This window comes from Equus przewalskii, chromosome 2 (genome assembly GCF_037783145.1).
Source record: "Equus przewalskii isolate Varuska chromosome 2, EquPr2, whole genome shotgun sequence".
Classification (NCBI taxonomy): domain Eukaryota; kingdom Metazoa; phylum Chordata; class Mammalia; order Perissodactyla; family Equidae; genus Equus; species Equus przewalskii.
The window spans coordinates 42088466-42114503 of record NC_091832.1 but is presented as its reverse complement, the minus strand read 5'-3'; the positions used below and the strand labels follow the sequence as shown (position 1 = coordinate 42114503).

Genomic DNA, 26038 nt, shown 5'->3' with positions numbered 1-26038 from the left:
GCCATGCCCAACCACAGAAGCCAATTCCTTTTCCCTAAACCTCTTAACATACGTATCTCCTCCTGCCGGTTCTGCATCTTGGCTTAAATCCTGACTGGGATGAGCAGTGAACAAGAATGCCCACAAGGGGGCCTCCGAATCCCAACTGTGTATTAACACAATTCGATAGACTTGGATCAAATCATTGTAGAAAAATAAAATGCTAATAAAACACTAAACTTCTTCAAGGGCCAGACAGTAACCATAGGATTTTCTCTCTCGCTTTAAAATAAGCATGTTGCCTCATACGCTGTGCTCATTACTCGGCAACAGTGCTATGAGCTCTACGCCATCGGGCAAGAGCTATCTGTACCTTCTGAGCACCCGAAACAAGGTTAGTCGAAGTGAGGAATGGAATTCAACTTTAATTAATCTAAATAGGTTTCCAAGACCCTCTAGACGCCCTCCTACCTCCCCAGAGCTACCCTGTCACCTTTTATCTGCTTCCCCTAGAAACAGAACCTACACCACAGCCACGCCAGGCGGTTAGCTGTATGCCAGCAGCCCCAGTGCTTTAGACGGCAATATGGTCATGCGACCTAGAGCCCATAATCTGTAAGTACTCTGCATTTGCACTTTCTCCCAAATACGTCTGAACTTGAAGCCACTGTTCCCAGCTCTGCCCCAATTTCGGCTGACCACTTGGCATGCCTCCTCTCTCATCTTTTGCCTAAGCTGCCTTTTCCAAGGACGTATGCAAACGTCCTCAACAAATTCCCCCCTTTTTGTCCTGACACAAAGCCCTTAGCTCTCACAGGCCTATTGCAATGCCCCCCAAACATCAAGACCTTAGGACAGACAGGTTCACAGACTTCTAAACACACACACACACACACACACACACACAGTACTCCTGCTGGTCACTGAAGCCTTTTTATTTTTGCACACAAAACCTCTGGGGACCTTGGCTGTGGACACCTCAGAGATGACAATGTAGATACAACACACGGCTCCAGACACTTGGTGGGAAGCGAGGTGAGAAAAACAATGATTTGGGCCAATCACATGATTACAGAGCCAGGGTTTCCAGCGGGGTTCCAGATGGTCAAGCTTGGCGGCTGTAGCGGTTCTAAGGAAGCAGTGAGAACAGTACAGGTGGGAGAGGCCAGTTAACAACTACCAGACGCCCTGCAAGGACTGGCTGGGGCCTTGAGCCGCCGGTGTGGACGCTGGGAGCAGAGGTCTAATGAGCTGACCAGTGACTGCAGAACCCAGGCTTGCACGCCCAGAGCTTACTTGGCCAGGGGGTTTCTGAAGTTCCTGCCGGCAAACTTAGCCTTGCTGCCCAGCTCCTCTTCAATTCTGGGGAAGCAGAAGAGGGGAGAGAGAGAGGTCAAATGTCAGTGTAGCTGAGCTCTTCCACCCAGAGATGTGGTCAAAGACGCCCCCTCCCAGGAAGCCAAGAACCCGGCAGTTTGTCCAACTTATTCTCCAACCCTCCAAGCCTGAGCTTCTCTGAGATGCTGGGAACAGAAGAACATTCAGCTCACACCCACTCAATTCGCCTGGCGAGGCGTCCACCTCCTGTCCCTTCTCCCCGCCCCCTATGTTTCTGAAGGACAAAGTAGAAATGTCACGATTGCTATTTTATTTCTTGGAATATAATGAAAGGACAATCCAGTTTCTTCAACAAGTGGCATGGGAAAAGGAGGGGCAACTCATTAGTGTGAACTCTGGATCCTGTGTCAAGAAAGCGATGCATTTTTGAGACAACCAGGGTAAAGTGAATAGACTGGGTACTGATGTTACGGAATTACTACTAATCTTGGGCACCGTCATGGTGGAAGGGTGATGCTAAAAAGTAAATCTTTATCTGAAAGTGATTTACAACTAAAGAATTTACAGGTGAAGTCATAAGATGCCTCAAATTTGCTTTAAAATTCTCCAGCCAAAATGAACAAGTAGGGTGTAGAGAGACAAACGCAGAGAAGAATCGACAGCTGGTGTATCTGGGTGATGGGAAAAGGCCTGCTTTCCACTGTTTTGTTATGCTTGAAATTTTCCAGGATAAAGTTCTAAAGAGGTCATGTGGAAGAACTTAGCAAATGGATGTTCCTTTTCCCTGTAAGATGGGGAAAAAGCAACAACAAAAGGGCCAGTCTCTCTGTGGTTGGGAGCTTCCCAAGGACACCCCAAAACAAAGAGGGGACCAGAACGTCCGAAGGCACTACACAGTGGAAACCCTGCTGTTTGCCCTTCAGCAATTTTCTTCATCTCCCTGAGTTGTGGTTTCTTTGTTGACAAACAAGGCGCTAAATTAGATGGGCACTAAGCCTCTCTTCTACCTCTAAAAACTGCATGATTCAATTGTCCAAAGGGAAGCCTGTTCCCTCTTCGACCAGAAGATGTCAGCAGCACTTCACCAAACAGGCTCTTGCTCTGGAGCAATGTCGCAAGGCACCTCTGGTTCTAGGCCCAATTCACCCCAACCCTAACACTGCTCAGGCCGGGGGTCACGGCCCCCTCTGTCCCTGTCCCACAGAGTCAGGAGCTCCTAGTGGAAGGCAGGCCCCCTCTTCACCTGAGGATCTGGTTGTACTTGGCCAAGCGCTCGGATCGGCAAGGTGCACCAGTCTTGATCTGCAAGGAAGAAACAAAGGTCATGTTGGCTTGTAGTGGACACCACATCTCAAAGGCATTTCAAGGAAGGTGAGGGTGCCAGGCAGAGACACAACAATTTCTTTAGGAGGATCTCTGACCTTAGGAAGGAAGGGATAAAAGGGGCTTCCAGGACCCCATTCTACCCCTCCCGCCACTGGTCCTGTGTCCCAGGAAGCTGAGGTCAGAGAGAAGCAGGGAGGGTCTTTCACTCCATGGAGCTCCTTACCTGTCCAGTGCAGAGCCCCACCACCAGGTCGGCGATGAAGGTATCTTCAGTCTCCCCAGAGCGGTGAGACACCATCACGCCCCACCCATTGGACTGGGCCAGCTTGCACCTGGAAGCCAGGACACAACCCAGATGGCGTGATGCCATTTCCTGGGCAAAATAGCCCCTTCTAGCTCCCCTGAGGCCATGACTCACTGTCCCTGGTAGGAGACAAGGCAGGGTGGGGCAGCCAGCAAGCTCTCAGTTCCCAGGAAAAGGACAATCCTCCCCCTGCTCTGAACCACACAACCCCGAGGACCTTCTCAGCCCTCCAGTGGTGTCTGAGAAACTAGAGGGGAGAGTGTGTCCCCTCAGATGGTAACTCTGACTGAGGTTCTCCGTTCATGAAGTGGTCAGAATTAGGCCACAACTGCCCCATGCCCCAGCCCCTTGGTGCCATTGTTTACTTTAGAAGCCACCTGGAGCTCAAATGTGACACTCTGTTACAGCCTGGGGTACGCTGAGGTCCTGTCACGAGGGCTCCCCAGCACCAGAAGAAAGGAGCTCTCTCCGGATTTAACCCTGGCCCGTGAGAGTGCTCCTGAGGGCACTTACGCCTGGAGGGACTCGGTCACAGAGCCGATCTGGTTCACTTTGAGCAGGAGGCAGTTGCACGACTTCTCGCCCACGGCCTTGGCAATCCGCTTTGGGTTGGTCACAGTGAGATCATCTCCCACCACCTGGATTCCTGCGCTGGCGGTGAACTTCTGCCACGCTTCCCAGTCATCCTGGTCGAAGGGGTCCTCGATAGACACCACTGGGGGAAGGAGTGTCATGTCCCATCAGTGACCCTCCTGGTCTGCTGAATGGCAGCCTCACATCTCTCACCTACAGGACCGGAACAGCCCCCCACTCGTATCCTGGAAACAGTGCACTACCAACCTACTCCTGTGACAGGGCACAAGTCACCCACAATCCTGGAACCTACAGATATTAAATGGGATCCTCGCCTGCCGAGGGTGGTGAGAGTTGTGCGCCATCGAGAGTAAGAAAGGAGCCGTGCACTCAGAAGCCTGAGGACCTGGGTTTTGTCTTGGCACCACCTTGAGCAAGTTACTCAGCTCAGCGGTTACACAAGCGGTCTGACCTGGACTCACACTTCCTGGTCTGAATTCTCGCTCCATCATCTGCTGAGTGCCCTTGGGCGAGTTACTGACCGGCTCCGTGCCTGTGAGATGGTATTAAGAGGCCCCACCCTGTGTGCATGAAGTGCATCACAGAGCTGAGAGGAGCGCCCAGCTCACGGTGAGCCTAACAGGCTGGCTGTCCTCACCTGTATAACGGAGCCAAGCCCGCATTTGCTCAGAGCCTGTTGCGACAGTGACAGAAGGTGATCACACTCTGTAAGCTGATGTCTCTACTGGCTGACACTGCAGAAGCAGCTCTTGAGACTCTGCTGCACCAAGCGCCTCTGTGAAGCCCTCCCCACAGAGCGTGTGTGCATCTGAAGTGGAAAAGCCCCCATGCGGAGGCGTGTGACAGACACCTCCCCACCCACTCTCACACCTGCGGCCACCACCTGGCTCAGTGCTCCAGCAGCCGGCTGCATGTCAGTGGCTGGAGAGGGCGCCACGCCCCAGGAGCACTCACCCGGGTAGTCCTTGATGAAGGACTTGTAGAGGTTGGCCAGCTCATCGGGTGTGATGTATCGGTTGGGGTCATCGGGTGACTTGAAGTCCAGGTCATACTTCCCTGACCTGAAGAACTCAGAGGCAGCCACGTCCATGCCAATGACAACCTTATCGGTGTAGCCAGCTTTCCCAATGGCATTCTTCAGCAGCTCCAGGGCTGGAAAGACATGGCGGCGACAAGTTTGAAAATCAGGTAGGTGGAGATAAAATTTTCCTTTAACAGCTGCCCAATGGGAACCTTAACAGAAAGACCCAGAGGTGGTCTGGCCCCCAACTGTCAGTTTCAACAATTCCACTTACTGTTTCTGCTTTGGGAAAAGAAACTATTAGTTAGGGACCCTGGCACATCACGAAGTGGGAGATTCAGTCTTGATTCTAGGAAAAGAGGCTTTCTCACTGACGAATGCTCCCAAATTTAGCACCCAGGGACAGCTGTGCTGGCCAAGATACAGCTACAGAGACCAGCTGAGATCAGCTGTCCCGACGAACAGGCTTTAAATAGAGCCGAGGCTGGGATCCAAAGGGAGCACCCGGTGGAAGGGGAACCCTGGACAGCGAGGCCCTGCCCCCAGGCGCTGCTGTCTGGAGCCCAGGCTCAGGTCCGCTTTGCTTGGCAGCGCCGCCCGCAGGGAAACTGATGAAGACTCGTGGCTCCTGCTCCATCCCAAAGATCTTTGAGCTGTTGGGGCAAACCACATGAAAGGGCCGTATTCATGTGGGTGACCCCAAGAGCAGGATGCATACTTTCTTTCACTAGCTGCCCTCGAAGGCGACAGAACATGCTTGAGGCCTACTTTTTCCTTCTGAAACAAAAAATTCGGCCCTGAATTCTTCTCTTAAAACTTTCAGTATCCTCTATGCAATTCTCACGCTTAATTCTGTGCCCGAGGATTCTGTGGCTGAATGAACTAAAACAGTTATTGATCACAGCCCTGAACAGACGGCATCTCCTCAAACACGGAGCAGATTCCAAACCTTTGCCAGCGCAACGTGAAGCACGGATGGCAAAAGGCACAAAGTGCCTCTCTATACCCCATCCAGCCCAATTTAAACAAATCAGCTGGCCATTCAGAAATCAAATAAACAAGAAAATTTCTTATTTTTTAAAAAAATGAAGCGCTAGCTCCCACTTCCCTCCCCAAGAGTCTGCTGGCATTGTTTTGCATTTTGATACTTGATGAACAAAAGACGGAAAGACCAACGTTCCCCAGGTGGCAGGGCAGAAGAACCTGGGGATTCCTCTGGAGCCTCTACCTTCTTTATTCTCCAGGATGTTAGGAGCAAACCCGCCTTCATCCCCCACATTGGTGGCATCTTTCCCGTATTTCTCCTTGATGACGTTCTTCAGGTTGTGGTAAACCTCTGCACCAATGCGCATGGCTTCACTGAAGTTGGCTGCACCAACAGGGAGGATCATGAACTCCTGCATGGCCAGCTTGTTGCCAGCATGAGAACCACCGTTGATGACATTGAAAGCCTGGGGAGAGACAGAGAAGTCTAGCACCTGGCCCAGGGAACCACACAGAATAGCAAGCCCCTCACGTCTGAGTGCACAGCTCACAGACGGGGCCACGTGTGGCTATGAAGTGCTCACCAGGTCTCTCTTGAGCCTGCAGTAATTATCAACAGAGGCGCGTACTGCTCTAAGCACTGGCTCCTATCTCAGCAAATGGACACGACCCAACAGGCTAAGAGCAATTTTCATCCCCTAGTCAAAAGTCAAGGACTTGAGGTGCAGGGAAGTGGAGCCACCTGCCAGAGGTCACTCTTGGCAAGCGGCAGAGGAGTTGTTTGCAGCTGAGGCCTCCAGAGCCTGCTTGTATGCACTGTGCTCCAAGAGTCACACATGGACAAGATCAAGTCATGGGAGGCATCAGGGTCCCAGGAGAAAGCTAATGCTCCCTGCTCCTCACTTGGGAAGTCCACAGAAGCTACTCACCGGAACTGGCAGGATCACTTCAGAATTGCCAGCCAAGTCAGCAATGTGGCGGTACAGCGGCACCCCCTTCTCAACAGCTCCAGCCTTGCAGACAGCCAGGGACACTCCCAGAATGGCGTTTGCACCAAACTTAGCTAGAACAGAACAGAGCTAAACTGAGGTATTTCTCCCCAACCTTCTCCCTGCTGGCTTTTCTGCTGCGAGTACCGCCACGGCATTCTCAGCCGTGTCCCCTCTTCATCACATTTACTTTCCTTGTTCAAGCTAGAGATGCAAACAGCATTCATGTGGACTCGTGCTTTTTCCCCTAAGAGAAAGCTCCTTTGGTCTATGGAACTCTGGAAAATTCCATAAATTGCTTGATTTATTATAAAGGACACGCGAGCCCCTGGTGAGTAACTCTGCCGACATGCTGCTGCCACCTGCTCAGACTCTTGATATTTAAAGCCATGAGTTACTAAGGCGAGGCGAGCAAACTACAGGAGACCACAGACAGTCATGTAGCTCACTGTTGGGGACCACATGGCCTCTCCCCAAGGACCTATAAGGTCCCCAGGAGGTGCCGCAATCCTCCCCGCACAGCCTCCATCTCAGGCCACTCACATTTATTTTCCGTTCCATCCATCTCTATCATCAGTTTGTCAATCTTCTCCTGCTCCACGACGCTCAGCTTCTACAGGGAGAAGGGAGGACAAGCTGCTTGGTGTCACTCTGTGTGTGTGACCTTTGCATTCCTGTCACAGAAGCTACCAAACTTTGGAACTGTGCAAAGTCTAAATGAGTTGTGTGACACATTTGTTTGGGGGAGAGAAAGGGGTGAAACCAAGAGAAAACAGGGAGGTGAAAAACTGCCCTTTACTTGCTTTAGCAGCACCAGGCATTTCTCCAAGCACTGGGGCGCCAACAACGAAAAATGTAAGATACGGTCTTTGTGTCACATAGATTAGTCTACCCAGGGAGACCAAAGTTATGTCATCCGTAAGACAGACTTGTCTGCTGCATGCTAAATAAGGCATTACTACGGGGCAGTGTGACTTTCCGGGCAATGAGTAACAACTTATTGTTCACTCAAAAGAGCGGTGGCTTCAAAGGCAGCCGCCGCTGCCGTCCCTCTCGGCGTCTTCGGAGATGGCAAACGCCACCGGCTGACGGGAGGGGTGATTTCTGCAGGCAGTCCAAAGCCATTTAGCAAAATGTTTGATGAATGATCAAAATGAGCATTTTTGGTGAGATTATAAAATAATAAAACTGGAGTCTTGAAAACTGGGTCAGAGTAATTTTTTAGCAAAAGCATTACTTTAAAAACTTCCTAAGTGAACCATAACAATGTATTATTTTATATATAATGTCCTTCATACAAAAACCAAAACACGAAAAGAAAACCATCTATAACTCCTTCAGGCCGGGTTAACAATTTGGCATGTTTTGTTTTTTTGACAAAGCATCTTTGGAAAATAAGCAGTCACCCAAGCAGACGGCTTCAGAGGCCAACCCTCATTAAGAGTTAGACCTAAGTATGGTTTGCCCCAGGGGAAAAAAGGCCCAGGAAAGCCCTGCTCCCGGTGTCAGTCATGCTGGTTAGGGCACCGCGGCACAAAGGACAGGGCTGTGCGGGCGCCCAGGGGACTGCGCCCGAGGGTGTGTGTCGGCAGGGCAGCAATGAGAAACCGCCTGGGGCCCAATTAAAGAGCGCCAGGGAAGCCAGGCCAAAACAAGCCAGCCGGGGAGAGAAACAACAGAGGCGCCCTGTGCCACCGGCCCACAGGACGAACTCTAGGAGAGGGACGACGCCCAGGGAGAACACTGAGGCGGCTGTGGCACTAGCCAGGGGCTTCCAAATCGTTCCCACCTGAGTGAGCGCCCGGCGTTATGGGGGAGGGGCCGGGGGAGGATTATTTAACAAGAGTTCCACTGTTAAAAGAAGATGTCAGTAGAAATGGAGTATATTCCACAGTTCATAAAAAACTAAGTCAGCCACCATGGATACCACATAAAACAGCCCTGAGAGCCACTCTTAAAATCTGGACCTTCATTTCTCAAAGGTCAAGATAGTTGGAGGGAAAAATCAAGGCCCCAGAAGTCTCCCGGCCCTCTGCTCCAATTCCATGCGCTGTTAGGCGTGGCTCGCAAGCAGAGGGCAAGTTAGAAAAGGGGTAATATTCTCATGCACAACAGGGAATCCAACAGCTTCCTTAGCTCTCAGAATAAGCTCTTCGATAAGGTGGAAAGCCCACTGGCCTGGGAGATGCCCTGATGGCACCGACAGACATTAGTTCTCGGGAGGCAGGTCCTACCTTGCTAATCAGGGCAGGCGCAATAGTTTTATTGATGTGCTCAACAGCCTTTGAGACACCTAGAAGGAACAATCAAATCAAATTACTGACATTAATGAGAACCAGGCCTGAGCAGCATTGCTGGCGGGAATTACTGATGTTAGCCCAGATATTCAGAGCCCACCAAAAGACCTTCGACGGGACCTCCTTCAAACCCCCGTCTCCTCCCCAGAATCAGAGGACTTTCTGGCCCAGTCTGAGCGCTCTTACCTAGGACCCCAAGGGTTAGAGCCACACACAGAGCAACCACCCCGGAATGTCTGAATGGACATTCATGGAGGTTAGTTTTAAGACCATGCACTGGAAACACCAGCTGTGGAAACTAGAGGATGTCCAACGTTATTACCTGGGTGCACAAGGCTGGAGCCAGGAACTCATTAATATACTTAATGGGTCTGGAGACACCTGACCAGCAGAGATTGACAGAGAATGAAAAAAGACAGACTCAGAAGAGGACAGGCTTGAAGGACACTGAGTGAGAGAAAGAGGAAACAGGAAGGTGGGGAGAAGACTGAGGGGCCAGGAGTTCACCCTCACTACAATCCAGGCACAGCGCTGTCCTGCTTCAGGCAAGCGTCTGCCTGGTGAACGGTGATGGCGGGGAGCTCTCTGCGGTTCAAGTGTGGCTGAGAACACCGCCTCATCGGCCCAGAGTCTCCCAAACTCACTCCGCTACTGCCCCTTCCCGCAGCCTTTTAAGATCTCTTTCCTAATCGTCCTCCCCGGAGGGCTTCCTGTGGCCCCTGGGAGGCCACAATCCATGGTCACACTGTAAGATTTTTCTGTCTCCCCCAGGAATTAATTTCCACCCCTGGAGGTGGCCGTGCTCCTGCTGACAATGCACATCTAGTCCTTCTGCTGTTCTGGAATTTGGCCACACAGGTACTATCTACAGAAAGTGGCAGAAACGCTGACAAGTTAATGCAGACAGCCCACCAGAGGCTGGCTCTGCCTCGGAGGGGCCTCCTGTGACTCAACCAACAGAAGGTCCAACTATGACAACTGATCAGCTCGTCTCTCTTCATGGGAGCCGCTGGCCAGACCTTCTGAGACCAGACCCTTGAGGAGGGCTGAGAGTCTGGAAGGCCACAGAGCCATCCCAGGAGAATGGTGAGGCTTTTTAGTGTTAGTTAACACGTCTTCTTCCCACCCTTAGGTTCCCTGGCCTAACCAGGAGTTTTTCACAGTTTGGAGACAAACTGCAATAGAGCTCAGCATTAAAATTCTTGGCCCTGAGTTTAGAGGTTTAGGAACGCCGGAATCAACAAGCCGGCTCCCCCACGTGCAGTGTACACGCTCACCATCGACACTGTGGGCCAAGCAGAGGGAGAGTGGGAGGGAGGCCGTGACAGGCCAGGAGCAGGGCTGGAGGCATGGGGGATGCGTGCCGGCCCGCTCCCGAGGCAGGATGCGGCTCTGACCCTCACCTTTCCCCATGTAGCGCGTCTTATCATTGTCCCGGAGCTCCAGCGCCTCATAGATACCAGTTGAGGCGCCACTGGGCACAGCAGCTCTGAAGAGACCTGGATGTTGAGGGAGAGGGAAAAAACAGCAACGGTTAAGAAACACAGTCACAGCACTCGCCGAAGGTCCCTCCCTGCTCAGAGGGCTCTGTCATTAGGAAACTCTGCTACTTCCTCCTACCAACTGGGAGATTCAGGGGCTCGTTCTCCACCTTTCACACTTCCATGATTCTGCCATGCAGACTCAACAGCAAAGCTGAGCAATTCCTCTAGTTTAGAGCAAAGCTTCTCAAACTTCCACGTGCACACATATCACCCAGGGATGCTGTTAAAACGCAGATTCTGAAACGGGAGGTCTGTGGACCGCCCCCCAGCAGCGCTGCCCAACAGAAATACAACGCGAGCCACTTACGGGGTTTAAGATTTGCTAACAGCTACAGTGACGTCAAAAAGCAACAACAGTGGAAAGTAATTTACTATATCTTATTTAACTCAATATATCTAAAACATTACCATTTCAACATGTAATCAAAAATATTAAGATATTTTAAGACAGTCACCCCCAGACCACTCTGAGATGGGGTTGCTCGCTTTCAAGTCTTGAGAGCGTTGGCTCAAGAGGAATCTCTCCAGTTCATTCGTTTCAGTTTAGGCAGTGACAAATGCTATTTTGGGGCTTCCCTGCTTAACAGGAAACCAGAAAACAGGATAGATTCAGGGGAAAAGGAATGAAGACAACAAAGGTGCAGAGTTTAATAAGGCTAGAGAACGATGAAGCATTGAACCACACAGTTTGGCCGATACAGAAGCCAGCCATCCGGCTTCCGGCTAAACCTATACCGTGGAGCATAACGCGGCAGGCATTAGAGGAGGACGGTGCCAAGTAAGGTCCTGCAGAGGTCTGGTTATGGGGGGTGGACAGGTTCAGGGGAGCAGAAGTGTAGTCAGCCCTGAATCTACGTGGGCTTGTAAGGAACCCCCTGTGTGAGGTGTGTGAAGAACAGGTGGGTGTGTGGGGATGCAAAGGCAAATGAGCAAAGAGCAAAATCAACCACGTTTTTTAATGGAATGACCTGTCAGTGTGCCTCTGTCAGGCCATGCCTGTGTGTGAGCAGCAGGACACACATTCTTCTTGGCACAGGCCCCGGCTTCCTATATATCCATCGGGCACCAGTCCAGGCCAAGAAGAGATGAAAGCAAGAGTGACCGTAATGTAAACTCTGGCTCAGGGTGCTGATGATGTCAGTGCAGGTTCCCCTGTAACACATGTGCCACTCTGGTGGGGGTGTTGACGGGGGACCTGTGCATGTGTATGTGCCCGTGTGGGGACGGCGTTATATGGGAACTCTCTGTACCTTCCGTTCAGTTTTGGTGTGAACCTAAAACTGCTCTAAAACACAGATTGTAAGAAAGCAAACAAGAAATTATGACAGGCTCTTAGCAAATCCACGATTTCTTGTTTTTTGAAAAGGATTAAGATACACAAAAGAGAAAGTTCTATGCATTTAAATTTCAAAAAATACTAATTTTAGTCATTTTAAAGTGTTTCAAAGAAAATGCCCCCTTTCCAACAATCTTCTAGTGCCTCGGGTCTTTCTTCATTTTAAAGTCCAGTAATTTCCAAGTGGAAAGTTCCACCCGCTGACTAAGCAAACCAATCTCATAAGATGAAAGGAAATTCTCAGATCCCCTGAGAACCATGGTATTCAGCAAAAAGTACAGGCTCAGAAGAAAGTGGCTCTGAGAGCATCTGCCACAGTGAGTGACCACAGGCAGAACACAAGGAGACATTCGCCCAATGATGTCTAGATTTGAGGAGCCTTCATTTCCTGGGCAAGGAGGACAGGAGGAGGAGGAGAGCAGGAAGGGCAGGGCTAGAGGCCCCACAGCCAGGCCCGTGATTCACAGCCGTGACTCAGCTCTGACTGGCAGGGCTCCCCATGTGCTCAGTGCCACTGGGCGATTCTGCCTGGGGCTCCTTTTCCAACCTCACCCATTATGTCCACTTAGAAAAAAGCAGAGACTGCTGGAGGCAACACAGGGCTCTGGAGGCACAGGATTTTTCTTAAAGTCAAAAGGGGGGCGGGGGGGGCTCTTAAAGAGTCCCCATTCTCTTGTTTTTTCACATAGCCAGACTCCTCCTTGGGGGACTTACAGCCAAGTGAAAATAAGAGCCTCTGGACCGTCCCAACACCCAAAAGTAAAGACAGTCCCTGCCCCCTGGTGTCAAAGTGCCTCCTGGAAACAAAGAGTGCTGTACCGACACGTGCACTCGCTAACCTCGTTCCTTTTCAAGGGAGAAAGATCCACCCGATCGATCGTACAACATCTGTGTAACAGGCCACGGCAAGCCGTGAAGCAGACAGTGAAGGGCCCTTTTAGGGACAAGGTATCGCCTTACTTCCCTACCTCACTGACCCAGGAGCCAACCTGCCTCGTTTTAAATACCAAGCAGCAGCAAGATAAGGACTCCAAGCCCTACCCCACCCCCCCAGTGCTCCCCCAGCCAGGAAGCACAACCCACCAGGATGTGCAGAGCAAAAGGAAAGCTTTTACGGTAACAGACTTTTCCTCGCCTAAGGCTCCGTCATTCTCAAAAAGGAGCGTGGCGGAAGGAACTATAGAAACAAAGGGGCACATACCTTTTGAGGTGCAGAGATCAACCTCAACAGTGGGATTCCCACGGGAGTCGAAGATCTCCCTGGCATGGATCTTGAGAATAGACATGGTGAAGTCCTGTGGGGAAACACAGTTCACCTTTTCCATAAACCATCATGCAGCCTGGGCTCACTCATTCAAGGGATCACTTCCGAGGATTCCCAGACTAGAAAGAATCCGCACTGGACTACATATGCACGTAGGAAGGCTGAGTGCAGGGGGAAAGGAGGTCTGCTGGCAAGCAGTGGGAACCGCTCCTAGAAGACGAGGCCGCGCCCAGCTCTACAAGGCCTGAAACCCCAGCATTCAGGTCTCATCCTATAAGCCAAGAAAGCCTGAACGTGTGTGCGCCAGGGAGAAATCAAATCCAACCAGAAAGATTAACATGGTGATGGCACGCAGAATGGCTGAGGAGGAGGCAGCCTGAAAACTGGTTATTGCCATCAGTTAACAATGATGGCTGGCACGGGAATGGAAAGGGACCCAGGGGACATGAAGGTCACAGGCAAACCCATCCAGGATTCGAAAAATGGGGCGCGGCCCGGAGGAAAATCTAGTTTGTAGTGAAATAGCGAATTGGCAGATGGAGACATAATTCATCAAGTTAAGCTCGAGGTCGCAGGAGGATGTCCAGTGGTGGATACTGGGTAATCAGTTAGACATTCAGTCTGGAGCCTGGAGCAAGCTCCTTGGGTCTGTGCACTGTGCTCTCTGCCAGTGCCAATTTCTGGGCCTTTCCAACCTCACGGTACTTGGGTCTTCAGCAAGACCGGACACATGAATAATGACATCTAATTATTATTTCTTTCAAAGGGCATTTTACTCCATTAAAACACTCAATTACGAGATGTCATGATTTGTAACTAGAGAAAAGATTCTATTTTGGGGGAAGAGGCTTCCTTTAACTACACTTTAAGAAAAAAACAAAACAGGATTTGCAGCTACAAAGTGCAAACTGAAAGTCCTCAAAGAGGACTTTCTCACCGCTCCTGCCAAGGGCTCTCCAAGGAAGAAACTAATTGAACAACTTGTAGTACTGAAGGGGATGAGGGGATTTGTATTAGTGTTTAGAAGCCATTATCTAACTGGGCTCCCCTCCAATATCTTCTCTGGAATGTTCTACAGCAGCAAATGGCATCTTTTTTTTTTAAGTTTCAAAATTAGATACTGAAGTTGCTTCTGTGGCTTTGTTTTCTATGTAACAATGGAGCTTTATTCATGAGCCAATAAAAAGGTATACTAGCTTTTATCTACCATCTTACAAAAAGGCAAATTTGGTTAAACATATTTTTTAATTTTAGTTAACTGAGTTTTGGCAAATTATATACCTGTCTAACACATTTCCATCACCCCAGAAAGTCCCCTCAGGCCTTTTCCAGTCAACCTTCGCCCAGCCCCAAACTACCACTGTGCTTTACCGATTTCAGATGCGCTTTAAAATGCATCTTTCTCAGACTATCTGAGCGTACAGCTGAGATCTCATCTTTTGTTTCACTTTATTGACACAAGATAATTATTTCTTGACGTGAAAATCAAATGCAATTCATCTTCAAACTTGATAGAAAAACTATTCCCCAAGTCATTAAAGTTCAGGGAGAAGGTTGGTCTGAGCAGGAGTCTTCCCAGCTTTTTACCTGCCTGGACTGAATCCCGGACCAGGGGCTGCACGAGTGGACCGGGCAGCCTGGGCCTGGTTGTGCCCCGGAGGCAAGTCAACCGACGGGCCGCACCGCCCAGACCACGTTGCAGAGGAAGAGGTGAACAGGAAGTTTCCTCAAACTACATCTTTTTTATTTCAGATCAGGGGCCGACTGTTGGCGGCCAGCCAGGGGCGCCGGGAGCAGCTCGTGCCCGACTCGGGCGAGGTCACCTGGAGAGCTCTGCACCCATCCACCAGCTCAGCTGCGCTCAAGCATCAGCATCTTCTCGAGTTGTAGTCACTGGCCATGCCGAAGCGGCGGCTTCCCGGGCATCTCCCCCTTCCCTGCTCCTGCCTCCATTTTGGGAAGAGCCTGGCTTTCCTGAGCACCGGGGTTAGGCCTGGACCGCTCCTCAGAACCTTCCCCTCTCCACGCCTGCTCTCCTATGTGTCCTGCACCTTCCACTCCTGACCTCCCGGCACAGTTATGCGGCCCTGTAACTCCGCAAATACTTGTTGAGCAGCACGGTCCCCTCCGGAGAAACCAGGAGTCGCACCCCGCCTCGGGCCGGGGTGCCCGACCGGCCCGGAGACTCGGCTCGCACGCGCCGGCGCGCCCCTTCCACGTCCCCGCCGAACCCACGGGCACGCCGCCCGAGGGGCAGGAGCCCCTGGAGGACCACGCGCCGCCGCCCGGGCGCGTGCTCGGCAGCCCTTCCCGGAGTCCTCACCTGGCCGCCGGGTGTCGCCGCGCGGGAAGAAGCAGAGGCTGCTGCAGACAACGAGGGCGAGCGTCAGACCAAAAGGACCACACGCTGCAAGTCCCAGAGCTCTTCTCCTCGCCCCCTGCTCCGACTTCCTGCCCAGCTCGGAGGCCCCGCCTACGGCCCAGCCCGGGCCCGCCTCCTCCGTGCCGCCTCGCCATTGGCCCGCTGCGCCGTCACTCAGGCCCTCGCCACGGCGAAAGGGACGGGCCTATGGCCGCCGAGGCGGCGGGGACGGAGGGACGACGACCCGAGGAGATGGGGCGGGGCTGGGGGGGCTCCGTCTCCCCCTCGGCTGTGTGGGGGTGCGGGCGAGCCCTGGTCCCGGCCGACCTCCGCTCCTGCCCCACGCGGGGGCTCTCGGGCCAAGCAGGGTCTGCGGCCCGGGGGCGGGGCGGCGCGGCCGGCATGAGGGCTCGGGGCTCCGTCACGTACTTCGAGTCCCGCACGCACGCAGCGTCGCTCCGGCGCTGCACGTCCGGCCCACGACCTTGGTGACGACCTTCGCGGCCCGCCCTGCCCACCCCTCCCCGTCCCCCGTCCGTCGTCCCTCAGCGTGGTGCCGGAGACCCCGTCGGCCTAGAGACGTTGGCGGCCGCGCGCGCCGACCCCAGTCCCAGGCCCCAGGGCCGCGTGCCGGGGGCCACGTGCGCCCTCCCGCGCCTGCGCGCTGCGCCCCTCGCCGCGCCCCGCCGCGTCCCGGCCGCCCGCCGAGGTGACCCCGTCCTTTTGTCCTTGTGCGTGGATCAGACATGAGTGTCAGGGCCAGGTGGCTGCGAGGAAGTTCGCTTTTCTTTAACTACAGGTAATACTTTTTGAGCACGTCCTGCGTGCCAGGCACATTTCCACGTGCGTCCCCAGTGTTAATTCATTCTCTAGCTCTTGTTAATATTGCTTCTTGAAAGGAGACTTCATATAGCTCTCTTCACCGCTGGGGTAGATCAGATCTACCTTGTGATTACATGTGTACCATACGTGTAATGATTTGGGACTGGAATTTCACACAGACCCCGGAGATTGCTCAAAGTTCAAACCAGGTACTATTCCGTGATAGTCTGGCGAAGGAAAATCGGGAAGGGGCGGGTGCAGTGACTAACCTTCCTGATCAGGAACTGATAACTCGTTTAAAGTCAGTCCTGCAGCACGTCCCCCATCACTTCTGTTTCTATTAGTTGTTTTTATATTCTCGGCATTCGTCTTGGTCTGTTACTCTGAGAGGTAAAACACTGTCATATGTCTCCATATTTTCCACATTGCCTTGCATAGAGAGATTCAAATATTTGAACTTAATTACTATTTCTTCTGGTCAGCTGCAAAAACTGCTTTTCTTCCTTCACTCCTAGCATTTTTATCCCCCACCTACTAGCTTAGGTTTCCAAGGCCTTGGGTAAAGGGGATGGCCTGTTGAGTCCACGGTATTTGTTTTCCGTTGACTAAGAAGCAGGAACTTTAGGATTAAATTCAGCAAAAAAGCAACAAGGAAATTGTAAAATATTTCAGTAAAGAATTACATGCATTTTGCAAGCAGAGCTTGTGATTTCACCAGCAAGACACTGATGTTTCAGAGTGCTTAAAACCAAGGTCCCAGCCCCATGACTCAGCAGCTAAATCGACAGCCAGTGTTTCCTAAACCTTAAGAACTGCACAGAAATCAGACACTTAGAGCTCTTATTTTCAGAGCAATCCTAAGGTGTGGTCCTGAAAGGGCTCCAAAACAGTCTGTTTTATTTTACATCGAAAGAGTGAGAGATAAAGATAGAAAGACACGGCTCTAATAACTGCTCTCCGGCCAGAACCAGTGAATCTAGCAGGAAATCAGATGCAGAACATGATCTCAGACAGCTGCTGTGGCAAGATTCTTGGAGGCCCCAGCACAGCGTTCTGAGCCAGCACTTTGACCTCAAATTGTTGCTCAAAAATTAATGATTAGTAGCGATGCCCTCAAATCTTTTCCAAAATCCACGGGCTGCTGAAGGCTGTTCCTGTCTCTGCTGCTGCCAAGGCTTCATTGGCAGGCCTTTGGGTTCACGTTTGTGTGCACTCCCCTGTGGGGGCATTTACCTTACTACAGGCATCTGGTTATTATTTGTCACTCCCAGTATGATTGTTGAGCAATTCACTGCAGTGGCATACCAAAGGCACTCGCCTGCTGGTGGGCAGGGAGGGGAAGTGAGTGTCCAGGGCTGCTATCAGAAGACCACCCCATGAAACACTGCAGATAGCGCCTGCAGGACATTTGCAGGTGGGCACCAGGAGGGAGGGAAGGAGAATCTGCAGCACCTCTGACCCGCCTGGTTACCGATTCTATCTGTGGGATGTGCAGCCCTGGTTGAAACTGCTGGTGGGCTGAAAAAGTGACAGACCTCTTTTGGAAGGTGGGTCTCTAGCCAGATGGGAATCTTTAGGGTTGGATAAATGGCCCAGGGGAGGTAGGAGACCAGATGAGAGCAGAAGGCCCTCAGGGGATCTAGGTGGATGGCCCTCCTCATAACAGACCATGAGGTTTTTGTGTTTGTCATTATTTCACATAAGCCAAAGACCACATAAAGTGTTTCTGGTATAGAGAATAATAAACGAACAGCTGTGTACCTACTTCCAGCTTAAGAAATGGGACACTGGCAATACCATTAAGGTCCCTTGTGCATTGTCTGGCCCCAGAGGTAACCACTCTCCTAAATTTTGTGTTTGTTATTCCCTTGTTTTTCTTTGTGGTTTTTAAATACATTTTTCAACTTTATATAAATGGAATCTTACTGTTTGTAGCCTTCTGCTACAGTTTTTTTTTTTTGCTCAACTTGGTGTTTGTGAGCTCCATCCCTGTAGCTGTGGATGGTTCATTTTAACTGCTGTATAGTATTCCGTTGTGTGATTATCACGTTTCCCTGTCAGTGTACATTTGGGTTCCTGGTTCTTTTTTTTCTTGTTAATACCAACAGTGCTGCTATGAACTTTGTTGCAAATGTCTTCTGCGCACAGGTGCAAGAGTTTCTCTAGGGTGTATACCTAAGACGCACATTGAGATGTGGAATTCCTGGGTCATGGGTACAGATGTCTTCAACTTTGTTTTCCAAAGTATTTGTACCTCTGTGTGCTTCCAGCAGCAGCGTATATGAGTTCTGACCCAGTTTAAGAAAAAATCAAATTCAGGTCCTCTCTTGCATTTTTTTCTAGAAATTGGATTGCTTCTCAATTTACCATCCTTTCCAAGTCCTTCTCTTAAAGAAACCCACATGTCCTCTCTGTAAATTGCAGTCAGCATTCTGCCTTTATGATGGCTTTGAGGGCACCTCTTAGGGCCTCCCACTGTCAACAGCCCCCTCCCCACTGTCTTCAAAGCTGACTTAGCAAAGTCAGGAAGTAGGGATGGGGCAAGCCCTCCGTTTGAGAAGACAGAAGGGAGGAAGCAGAGTATGGTTTTTAAACAAAGTCATTGCTAGGAGGACCTTTATCAGGGGTGCCCAAATGAGAGGAGTAAGGAGTAGGGAGATTGAAGAAAAAAAAATCCAAGAGAGTTGGGGAAGCAAGGAGTGGGCACCCAGCAAGCAGAGATCCCCTTGGGGGAGCTCATGAATGAGGGGGCCAAGTGGGGCCTGAGTGGGGCTCTGGACCAGCAGGAGAAAATCAGAGGGAAGAGCCTCTCGTGTCAAAGAGCTCTGCGTGGATCCTCTTGTGCCTCCGCTCCTTTATCTGTGAAATGGGTGCAGTAGTACCAACCCCAGGAGGCGGGCTTGAGCGTAACAGCCCCAGCTCTCATCATCAGTTTGGGGATCGTTGCTGAAAGCTAGAATGGAGGCCCAGGAGGCACCGATGTCTCTAAAATAGCAGGGGCAGTAGGTCCCCAGAGCAGTTTTCTTTTCATCTCTATCTCTTCCCACCCTCCCTTTCTCACAGTTCTTAAGGTTGTCACTTGAAGGGAGGCCCAGGGCAGCTGGAGCTGCGGGGGTGAAGACATCCTGGTCTGCAGCCAGCAGAGGACTCCTGCCTGTCGACCAGGCCGCCAGCACTGCTCGAGGCCGGAGTGCAGGACCCTGGAGCGGCCCCATTACAAAATGCCAGTCACTGGGAAGGAAGGAGCAGGCAGGTCATGCGGGCGTGCGCTCCGGATGGAAAAGCAGGAGCCAAGTTCTTCCTTCAGAAGGGGGAGGCCCTTGTGATTCACTGAGAGTGGGGTTTCCGTGGAGGCTTCCCATGGACCGCAGATAATGAGAACATTCTCCCTCTACCTATCACAGATAGGTTACTGAGGCCGTATTACCTACCAGGTTAGCTCATTTCATCCTGCCGACAAGTGTGATCATCTCCACTTCTCAAAGCACGAAGAGGCTGCCTGACTTGCCCAAGCCTGCAGCTAGTGAATGCAGGCGCCAGGGGCCCAACCCAGGCAGCCTGACTCCCAGCCCTCGCCCCCAACTGCTCAGCATCTGCTCCTCCGAGATGAAGTTCACCTCGTCTGTGGATTCAAATGAGGGGCCACAACACTACACTTAGTCCCTTAGTTTGCATATCTACCCTGGGACCATAACCATACACGGAATTTCATTGTAGCAGCTTCAGGATTTGAGAAACATCAGGAAGCCTTCATATCTGCTTGAAACTGTATTCTCTCTAGGCCAGGCTTGTGGCTGGAAAGAGAAAGCAGCTTGCAGAGTCAGAGTGTCAGTTACATTGTATTGCAATTCAAATTCCAATTACAAAACGTCCCCAACCCCACACTGGTGATAGAATTTTGTGGCATTTCCTAAACAAGGGTACAAAGTTTCCCACAAAAAGTTTTCCGTGAACTTTACAGTTCCCATGAAGCGAGGTCCTGGACCTCCTGCGTTGGAATTCCCTGACTGATCCTGTTTTTCAGTTGTTGGTGTGCATCCTGACGGTGAGGAGAAGGCTGAGGAGAGCAGGAGTTCAGCACAGCCTGTCAGAGCCTGTTAGCATATTCCTGTGGCTACAAGAGAAACGCAGACTGGGCAGGTTTATAACTGGCTGCGTGGGGCTCCTATGGGGCTGATGTCAACCTGAAGGCTGGCTTCTAGATGGGGTTAGTGAGGACATGCTGCTGAAAGCGCTCAGATCGTCAGAGCTGGGCAGGACAGCTGCGCCCTTGAGTGGCTGACAGGATTTGCACCAGACAGGCCAGGCAAGGTGCCAAGCTGATAAACTGCCACCTTTTGAGGGGCTTCTGCCACACCCACAGCTGGTGTGGAAGGATTTCTCAGGCCTTTACCACCTAACACAACTGGCTGGACCCAGGATCGGTACCAAAGATGCCACTGAGGTGGCCTGGCCCGAGAACTCTGCCCAGTAGGAGCATGTCACAAAGAGCTGTGGGTGACTGGCCCACCAAGGTTGGATTCAGGATCTGGAAGCAGAAGCCGTGAGGCTGAAAAGCGAGGGAACAGACTCGGCGAGGCGGGGCAGCACGGTGTCCTTGGCTGGGTGCTGTGGGGGAAGTAGGTGTGGCTCCACAGAGGGGCCGCTGGGCACTGAGCTCCGGATCCCGAGCTGTGGTGACGTTTCCTTCTCAGGAGGCTGTGACGTCCAGCTGCCCCGATTCCTGCCTCCCTGCTCTCCTGGGGTCCCTCCAGGAAGCCCCCATAGCTGAGGAACCCATGCGAGTCTTATGCTTTGCAATCTAAGAGAGCCCATCTTGACCAGTTGGAATGAAGGCCCAAATCTGACTCCCTGAAAAGAGAAAGAGAGTCCACAAACGGGAAAAGAGTGATTCAAATGGGTCACTGCAGTGTTTATTGAGCCCCTGCTGTGCACCAGGCACTGGGTGTAGCAAGGCAAAAACTAAACAAAACAGAGCCTTAACCTCAAGGAACTTACCTTCTAATGGGGGGGAGGAGGAAGGCAGACAGTATTAAAATAGATGTGACTTTACACATGGCCAGCGTCATAGGGGACGTTTGAGCAGAGACCTGCTGAAATGAGTCGCTGGGAAGAGCGTTCCAGAGGGAGGCTAGTATGTCTGAGGAGTTGAGAGAGACCGGTGGGCCAGAGCTGGGGGCTGGGGGAGCGTGCAGGACCCGATGCCGTGGCCGGGGGGGTCGGGATGGTGAGGGCAATGCAGAGGCCTGTGCACTTCACCCTGAGTGAGAGGAGGGCCTGGGGGTTCTCAGCAGAGGAATGCGCGCTCTGCCTTCCGTTTTTGAAGGCTCACTCCGGCTGCTGTTGAAGCGAGACTGAAGAGCATGTGTCAGTTATCTGGTGCTCCCTGACAAGCCCTCCCCAAAACTTAGTGGGTTAAAACAGCAGCCATCTTCTTTGCTCCTGATCCTGTGCGTGGACTGGGGCTCAGCCACAGTTCCTCTGTTGGCCTCACTCGGAGTCCCTCGTGTGGAGCTTTCAGGCGGGAGCCTGGTGGAACCAGCACATCCAGGATGGCCTCTGCCTTGGTTTTGTGGGACTGCCATAACAAATTACCACAAATCCGGGGGCTGAAAACAACAGAAACTTATTCCCTCTCAGTTCTGGAGGCCGAAAGTCTGAAATCCAGGCGTTGGCAGAGCTGCTTCCTTCTGGAGGCTCCGAGGGAAACTGCGGTCCTTGCCTCTCTCCGGCTTTGGGGGTGGCCACCAATCCTTGGTGTGCCTTGCCTGACACCTGCGTCACTCCTATCTGACTCAGTGGTCACATGTGTTCTCCCTGTGTGTCTCTGTGTCCACATTTCTCATTTTTTATGAGTGACAGTCACACTGGATTTAAGGTCCACCCTAATCCAGTGTGACCTCCTCTTACTTTGATTACATGTGCAAAGACCCTATGTCCAAATAAGGTCATAATCACAGGTTCTGAGTGGACATGAAGTTTTAGGGGACACTATTCAACACAGGACAGCCTCTCATTTTGCAGGATATCTCCCACAGCCTCTCATCGTTCAGTAGGCTAGCCCCGGAGTTGACAAACTATGGCCCACGGGCCAAATCTGTTTCTGTAAATAAAGGTGTATTGGAACACAGCCACACCCCTTTATTTACATATTGTCTGTGGCTGCTTTCAAGCTGCAATGACAAAGTTGAGTAGTTCCAACAGGGATTGTAAGGCCCACAGAGCCTAACCTACCCTTTATAGAGAAAGTTTGCCCACCCCTCGTCTGTCCTGGCTTCTCACACAGCAGCCATAGCCCAAGAAGCTGCCACCCAGGAGGACAAGGAGACCCGGTGTGCAAGAGCTGGTGGCAAAGCCTCTTGCTGATGTGCCATTGGCCAAAGCAGGTCACATGGTCAAACCCAGAGTCTGTGGAAGGGGTGCCCACTGCGGGGTACCAGGAGGTGGGCTCACTGGGGCTACCAAAGAAAGGGTCTACTCGAGGGGCACAGCTGAACACAGGAGCCCAGTGAAGAGACCGCCGTAGGGCCCTAGGGTGGTAACACTGGATGCGTGAGAAGTGATTGGAGTCCAGATATATTTCCAAGCAAAGCTGACAGTTTTTGCAGATGGGCTGGATGTGGGCAAAGCACACAGTTTTTCATTCCTACCCCTCCTACTTCCAGAAGGAAATTCCTCGAAGAAAGTCGTGCGCAATAAAATTAATACATACAAAATCAAGACCAAAAAGTTAAGCACGAGATGATCAAGGGAGAGGGGCAGACAGGCGTAAGTGGGGGAACACCTGGGGAGTTTGGCCCAAAGGGCACCTGTGTGGGGATAAGAAAAAGGGACATCTTCGTTGAGACGTTTTGCTTCCATCTTAGGCGTTTATAGTTGCAATAAAAATACAAAAGTGTCAGAAAGACGGCTTGGTGGGAATGGTGCTCCTTGAAAGCTCCACCCTCCAGTGGGGCATGCTCTGACCAGACGTGTGCGATGTGCCTGCCTGGGGACTTGTTCGCTGTAGGCATCGGGGGTGCGATGGGCCAGTGTAATGTCGAGTATGTTCGAGAAGACTTTGGAGAGACTATGAGTTTGCTTCCATTATGAAAGCCAGGAAAGTAAAATTATCATCGGTTTTTTTTGGTGTAAGGAAAATGTTTAAACTTAAAATAATGAGTTTTAATACACCTACTTTTCAATTTTTAAATATTTTTTCAACCACTTTAATGTTCTGGAAAAAAGTAAATTATTTTTAAAAATACAAAAAAACATGTATTTGGGGGCATACGTTTTTCCTCTTGTGTCAGGTTTGCAATATTACAGGTCTTCTTATTTAAAATTTTGATATTTTGCTCATTGTGGATTTTTGGTGTTAATTTTGATGTTTGAAAGTATACTCTCTCTTGATGACTGGATTTTTGGCACCGGCCTGAATTTTGTGCCCCAGATGAGTGCCTGGTTCCCGGCCCAGGGTGATGTGGCAGCTAATACTTAAGTGGTATTAATAGAAGATTTTCATCCAGCGTGAAGGTTCTGCTCAGTTCTGAGTGACGAGCCCACGTAGGACCTCTCCTGGGAGGCAGGATGGGGGATGAAGGACCCCCCTCCCCAGGAGGAGAGCAGACATTGGGGGACTTGAGAACCGAACAAGTTATTGAAGGATTACTGTGCAGCAAAGGGCATAGCTTTAGTCTGTGGCTTCAGAAATGATAGGAGGACTGCAGAGAGAAGGTCCCAGGGAGGTGAGAGCAGCTCAACTTAAGAGAAGATAGAGGGAACATTTCCAAAATGAAGGTGGTTCCCGCCACTGGGAGCTGTTCAGGGGTTCTGGGGCCTGCAGTTGCTCTCTCTATGTCAAAAGGATTTCGTGGTGTGTATATGTATTTAAGGTGAACCAAAACTAGTTTACTTTCGATCCTTTTGAGATTTTTAGAATATGTTTAAGATCATTCGTGAAACTTCAGGATTTAAAAAAAAAAGAAAACAAACACCCCCAAGGTTAATCTCAATGAAGAAAAAAAAAGACACACAACATAAAAACCATTAAAAAAACCTCCAAAAACCCAAGGCTGAGAATTAACATCCCAGGCTCCCACCTCGTACTCCATTCACAGCAAATAGATTTTTGGATCCAGGAAAGACAAAGATGCTTCTGTTACTTTCTAATTAAAGTCTGTCCCATTTGGATGCCGTCCCAGGCCTCGATAATGTGGTGCTTATGCACAGACTCCTGGCAGGAGGGGGCCATCGCGGGCCAGCGCCAAGGCCCCTCACTTGGTCCCATCCTAATGGTGTCCTTGTCACTCTAGATAGAAGCTTTTACCCCTCCTGCCAGATCCACAGATCCCAGCTTCCCAGGCAGGAGTTTACGTCTTGGCGGTGCTTCTCACACTGTGAGTTTAATTTATTCTCAGTCATCAGAAGAGTCGGTAGACCTTGTTCCATTTACTGGGAAGCATGGTTTCTTATCTGGGCAGGAGTCCCATGAACGAGTTGTCAGAGGTCCAAGGAATGCCCCAAACTGTGTGCAAATGTGGTACGTTTGTGTACATTTTCCTGCAGGGACCTGTGGCCCCAAAAGATTAAGAACCGCTGCTCCAGGGAGCGCCCTGAATAATTTTATCGTTGCGTATTTATATCACTGGAGGAAATGAATTAACTTTTCTATAAATTCTGGAAGATGTGGCAATATCGTCTGACCTCAGTTCATCATAGCTTTCCACTCTAAGCTCAGGAGCTCTGTAACATGAGCTGCAGAGCTCTGGACACCCTCAGAAGGAACCCATTCATTTTCTCCCGTTCCTCCCAGCTTCTCAGGAGATGTCCTTGCAAACAGGAGGTGAGAGGCCACTCACTTGGGTCGCCCTGGCTCCCAGTCCTTCCTCATGTAGACCCTTCCGCGACGGCGCCCGGCCAGTGCTCCGCTTGCAGGAGTGTGGGGGTGTAGGCTACGTCTAGGGTACTGGGGTACATCACAGTCGGAGAACACAGCCGTCGCCTTCACTAGAAGCCTCTTTATTCTGGCATTTACTCCTCACAAAAACAAAGTCAGGAGCCTAGCTCAGCATCTTATGGAGGGAGGTAGGGAGGGGTCCCCCTCCTCAGCAGGCAGCATTACCCATTGCCAGTTTAATTTGGAGCAATGCCTTGAGCTAGAATCTACGATAACTATGCCAGGAGAAGATCAAAAAGGAAAAAAACCCCATCAGTTCTACCAGCCATGTCTGCAGTTTATACCTTTCAGAGAGAGTTACATACACTTTTGAGTTTGGGGTTTTCACCCAGTAGAAAAGTGCACATTCCTGTGTAGATTCATATGCAGTTTGGGGTGTTCTTAGACATAGGGAGGGGAGAGAGCACCCCCTCCTTGTTTGCTTCCGTTGGAGCTATTCGGGAAAGTTCTGCATGCCGCAGCGTCCATGAAATACTTCCACCCCCTCGCTCAGTCCCGGGATTCCATGATGACACAGATGCGGTTCCTGCCTTCGAGGCACCTGGGCTGGCTAAGCGGGCAAAAGCGCACGCAGCTATGATGCGAAATTAAATGGTGAAGGGGTCCAGAATATGACATTGTGGCATGAGAATTATTTTGAGCTGAAGGCGTTTGAGCATAGGACTTTTTTTTTCTGAACTCCCTTATCTGTTTAAAAGCAGAAAGTCCCAAAATAACTCAATTGTCACCCCTCACCCAGAGCAGCCACGGAAGACTGACTCTTATAAACGGACATTGTCACAAAACTATCATATCTCCCATCTATTCTCCTAAGGGCCCTTCTCCTCCTCCCTTCCCCTGTTAAGATGGTACATAAGCCCCAACTTCTAATCACCTCCTTGAATCACATTTTTATGTAAACTCTCCTACACGCGTGAATAAAAATCTTTTCTCTTGCTAA

At 51.0% G+C, this 26038-nt stretch overlaps 1 protein-coding gene and 1 long non-coding RNA gene across 3 annotated transcripts; one reads left to right on the top strand and one right to left on the bottom strand.

Moving 5' to 3' along the window:
* Window positions 1-893: 893 nt before the first annotated feature.
* On the bottom strand, window positions 894-15991 carry ENO1 (enolase 1). Of its 2 annotated transcripts, none has more exons than XM_070610931.1 (12): window positions 15300-15991; window positions 12914-13007; window positions 10236-10331; window positions 9155-9213; window positions 7079-7148; window positions 6476-6609; window positions 5791-6013; window positions 4496-4693; window positions 3461-3662; window positions 2867-2975; window positions 2561-2619; window positions 894-1341 (listed from the first exon to the last, which is right to left on the bottom strand). In XM_070610931.1, the coding sequence occupies exons 2-12, from the start codon at window positions 12996-12998 to the stop codon at window positions 1272-1274; spliced, it is 1305 nt and encodes a 434-aa protein (XP_070467032.1). In that variant the 5' UTR covers window positions 12999-13007; window positions 15300-15991; the 3' UTR covers window positions 894-1271. The 2 variants fall into 2 exon arrangements, with proteins under 2 accessions (XP_070467032.1, XP_008524618.1); XM_008526396.2 differs by lacking the exon at window positions 9155-9213 and adding an exon at window positions 8770-8828.
* LOC103555045 (uncharacterized) lies at window positions 15710-26038 on the top strand. Its single transcript, XR_545876.2, has 2 exons — window positions 15710-16137; window positions 19224-26038. It is a non-coding gene; the product is annotated as an uncharacterized lncRNA (long non-coding RNA).

Coding starts and splice junctions, on each gene's coding strand:
- ENO1 (XM_070610931.1), bottom strand. CDS start 12,998: ATGTCTATTCTCAAGATCCATGCCAGGGAGATCTTCGACTCCCGTGGG. Junction 6,610..7,078: donor GGATGGAACGGAAAATAAAT/GTGAGTGGCCTG, acceptor GTTCTGTTCTAG/CTAAGTTTGGTGCAAACGCC. Junction 3,663..4,495: donor CTTCATCAAGGACTACCCGG/GTGAGTGCTCCT, acceptor TCCTTCCCCCAG/TGGTGTCTATCGAGGACCCC.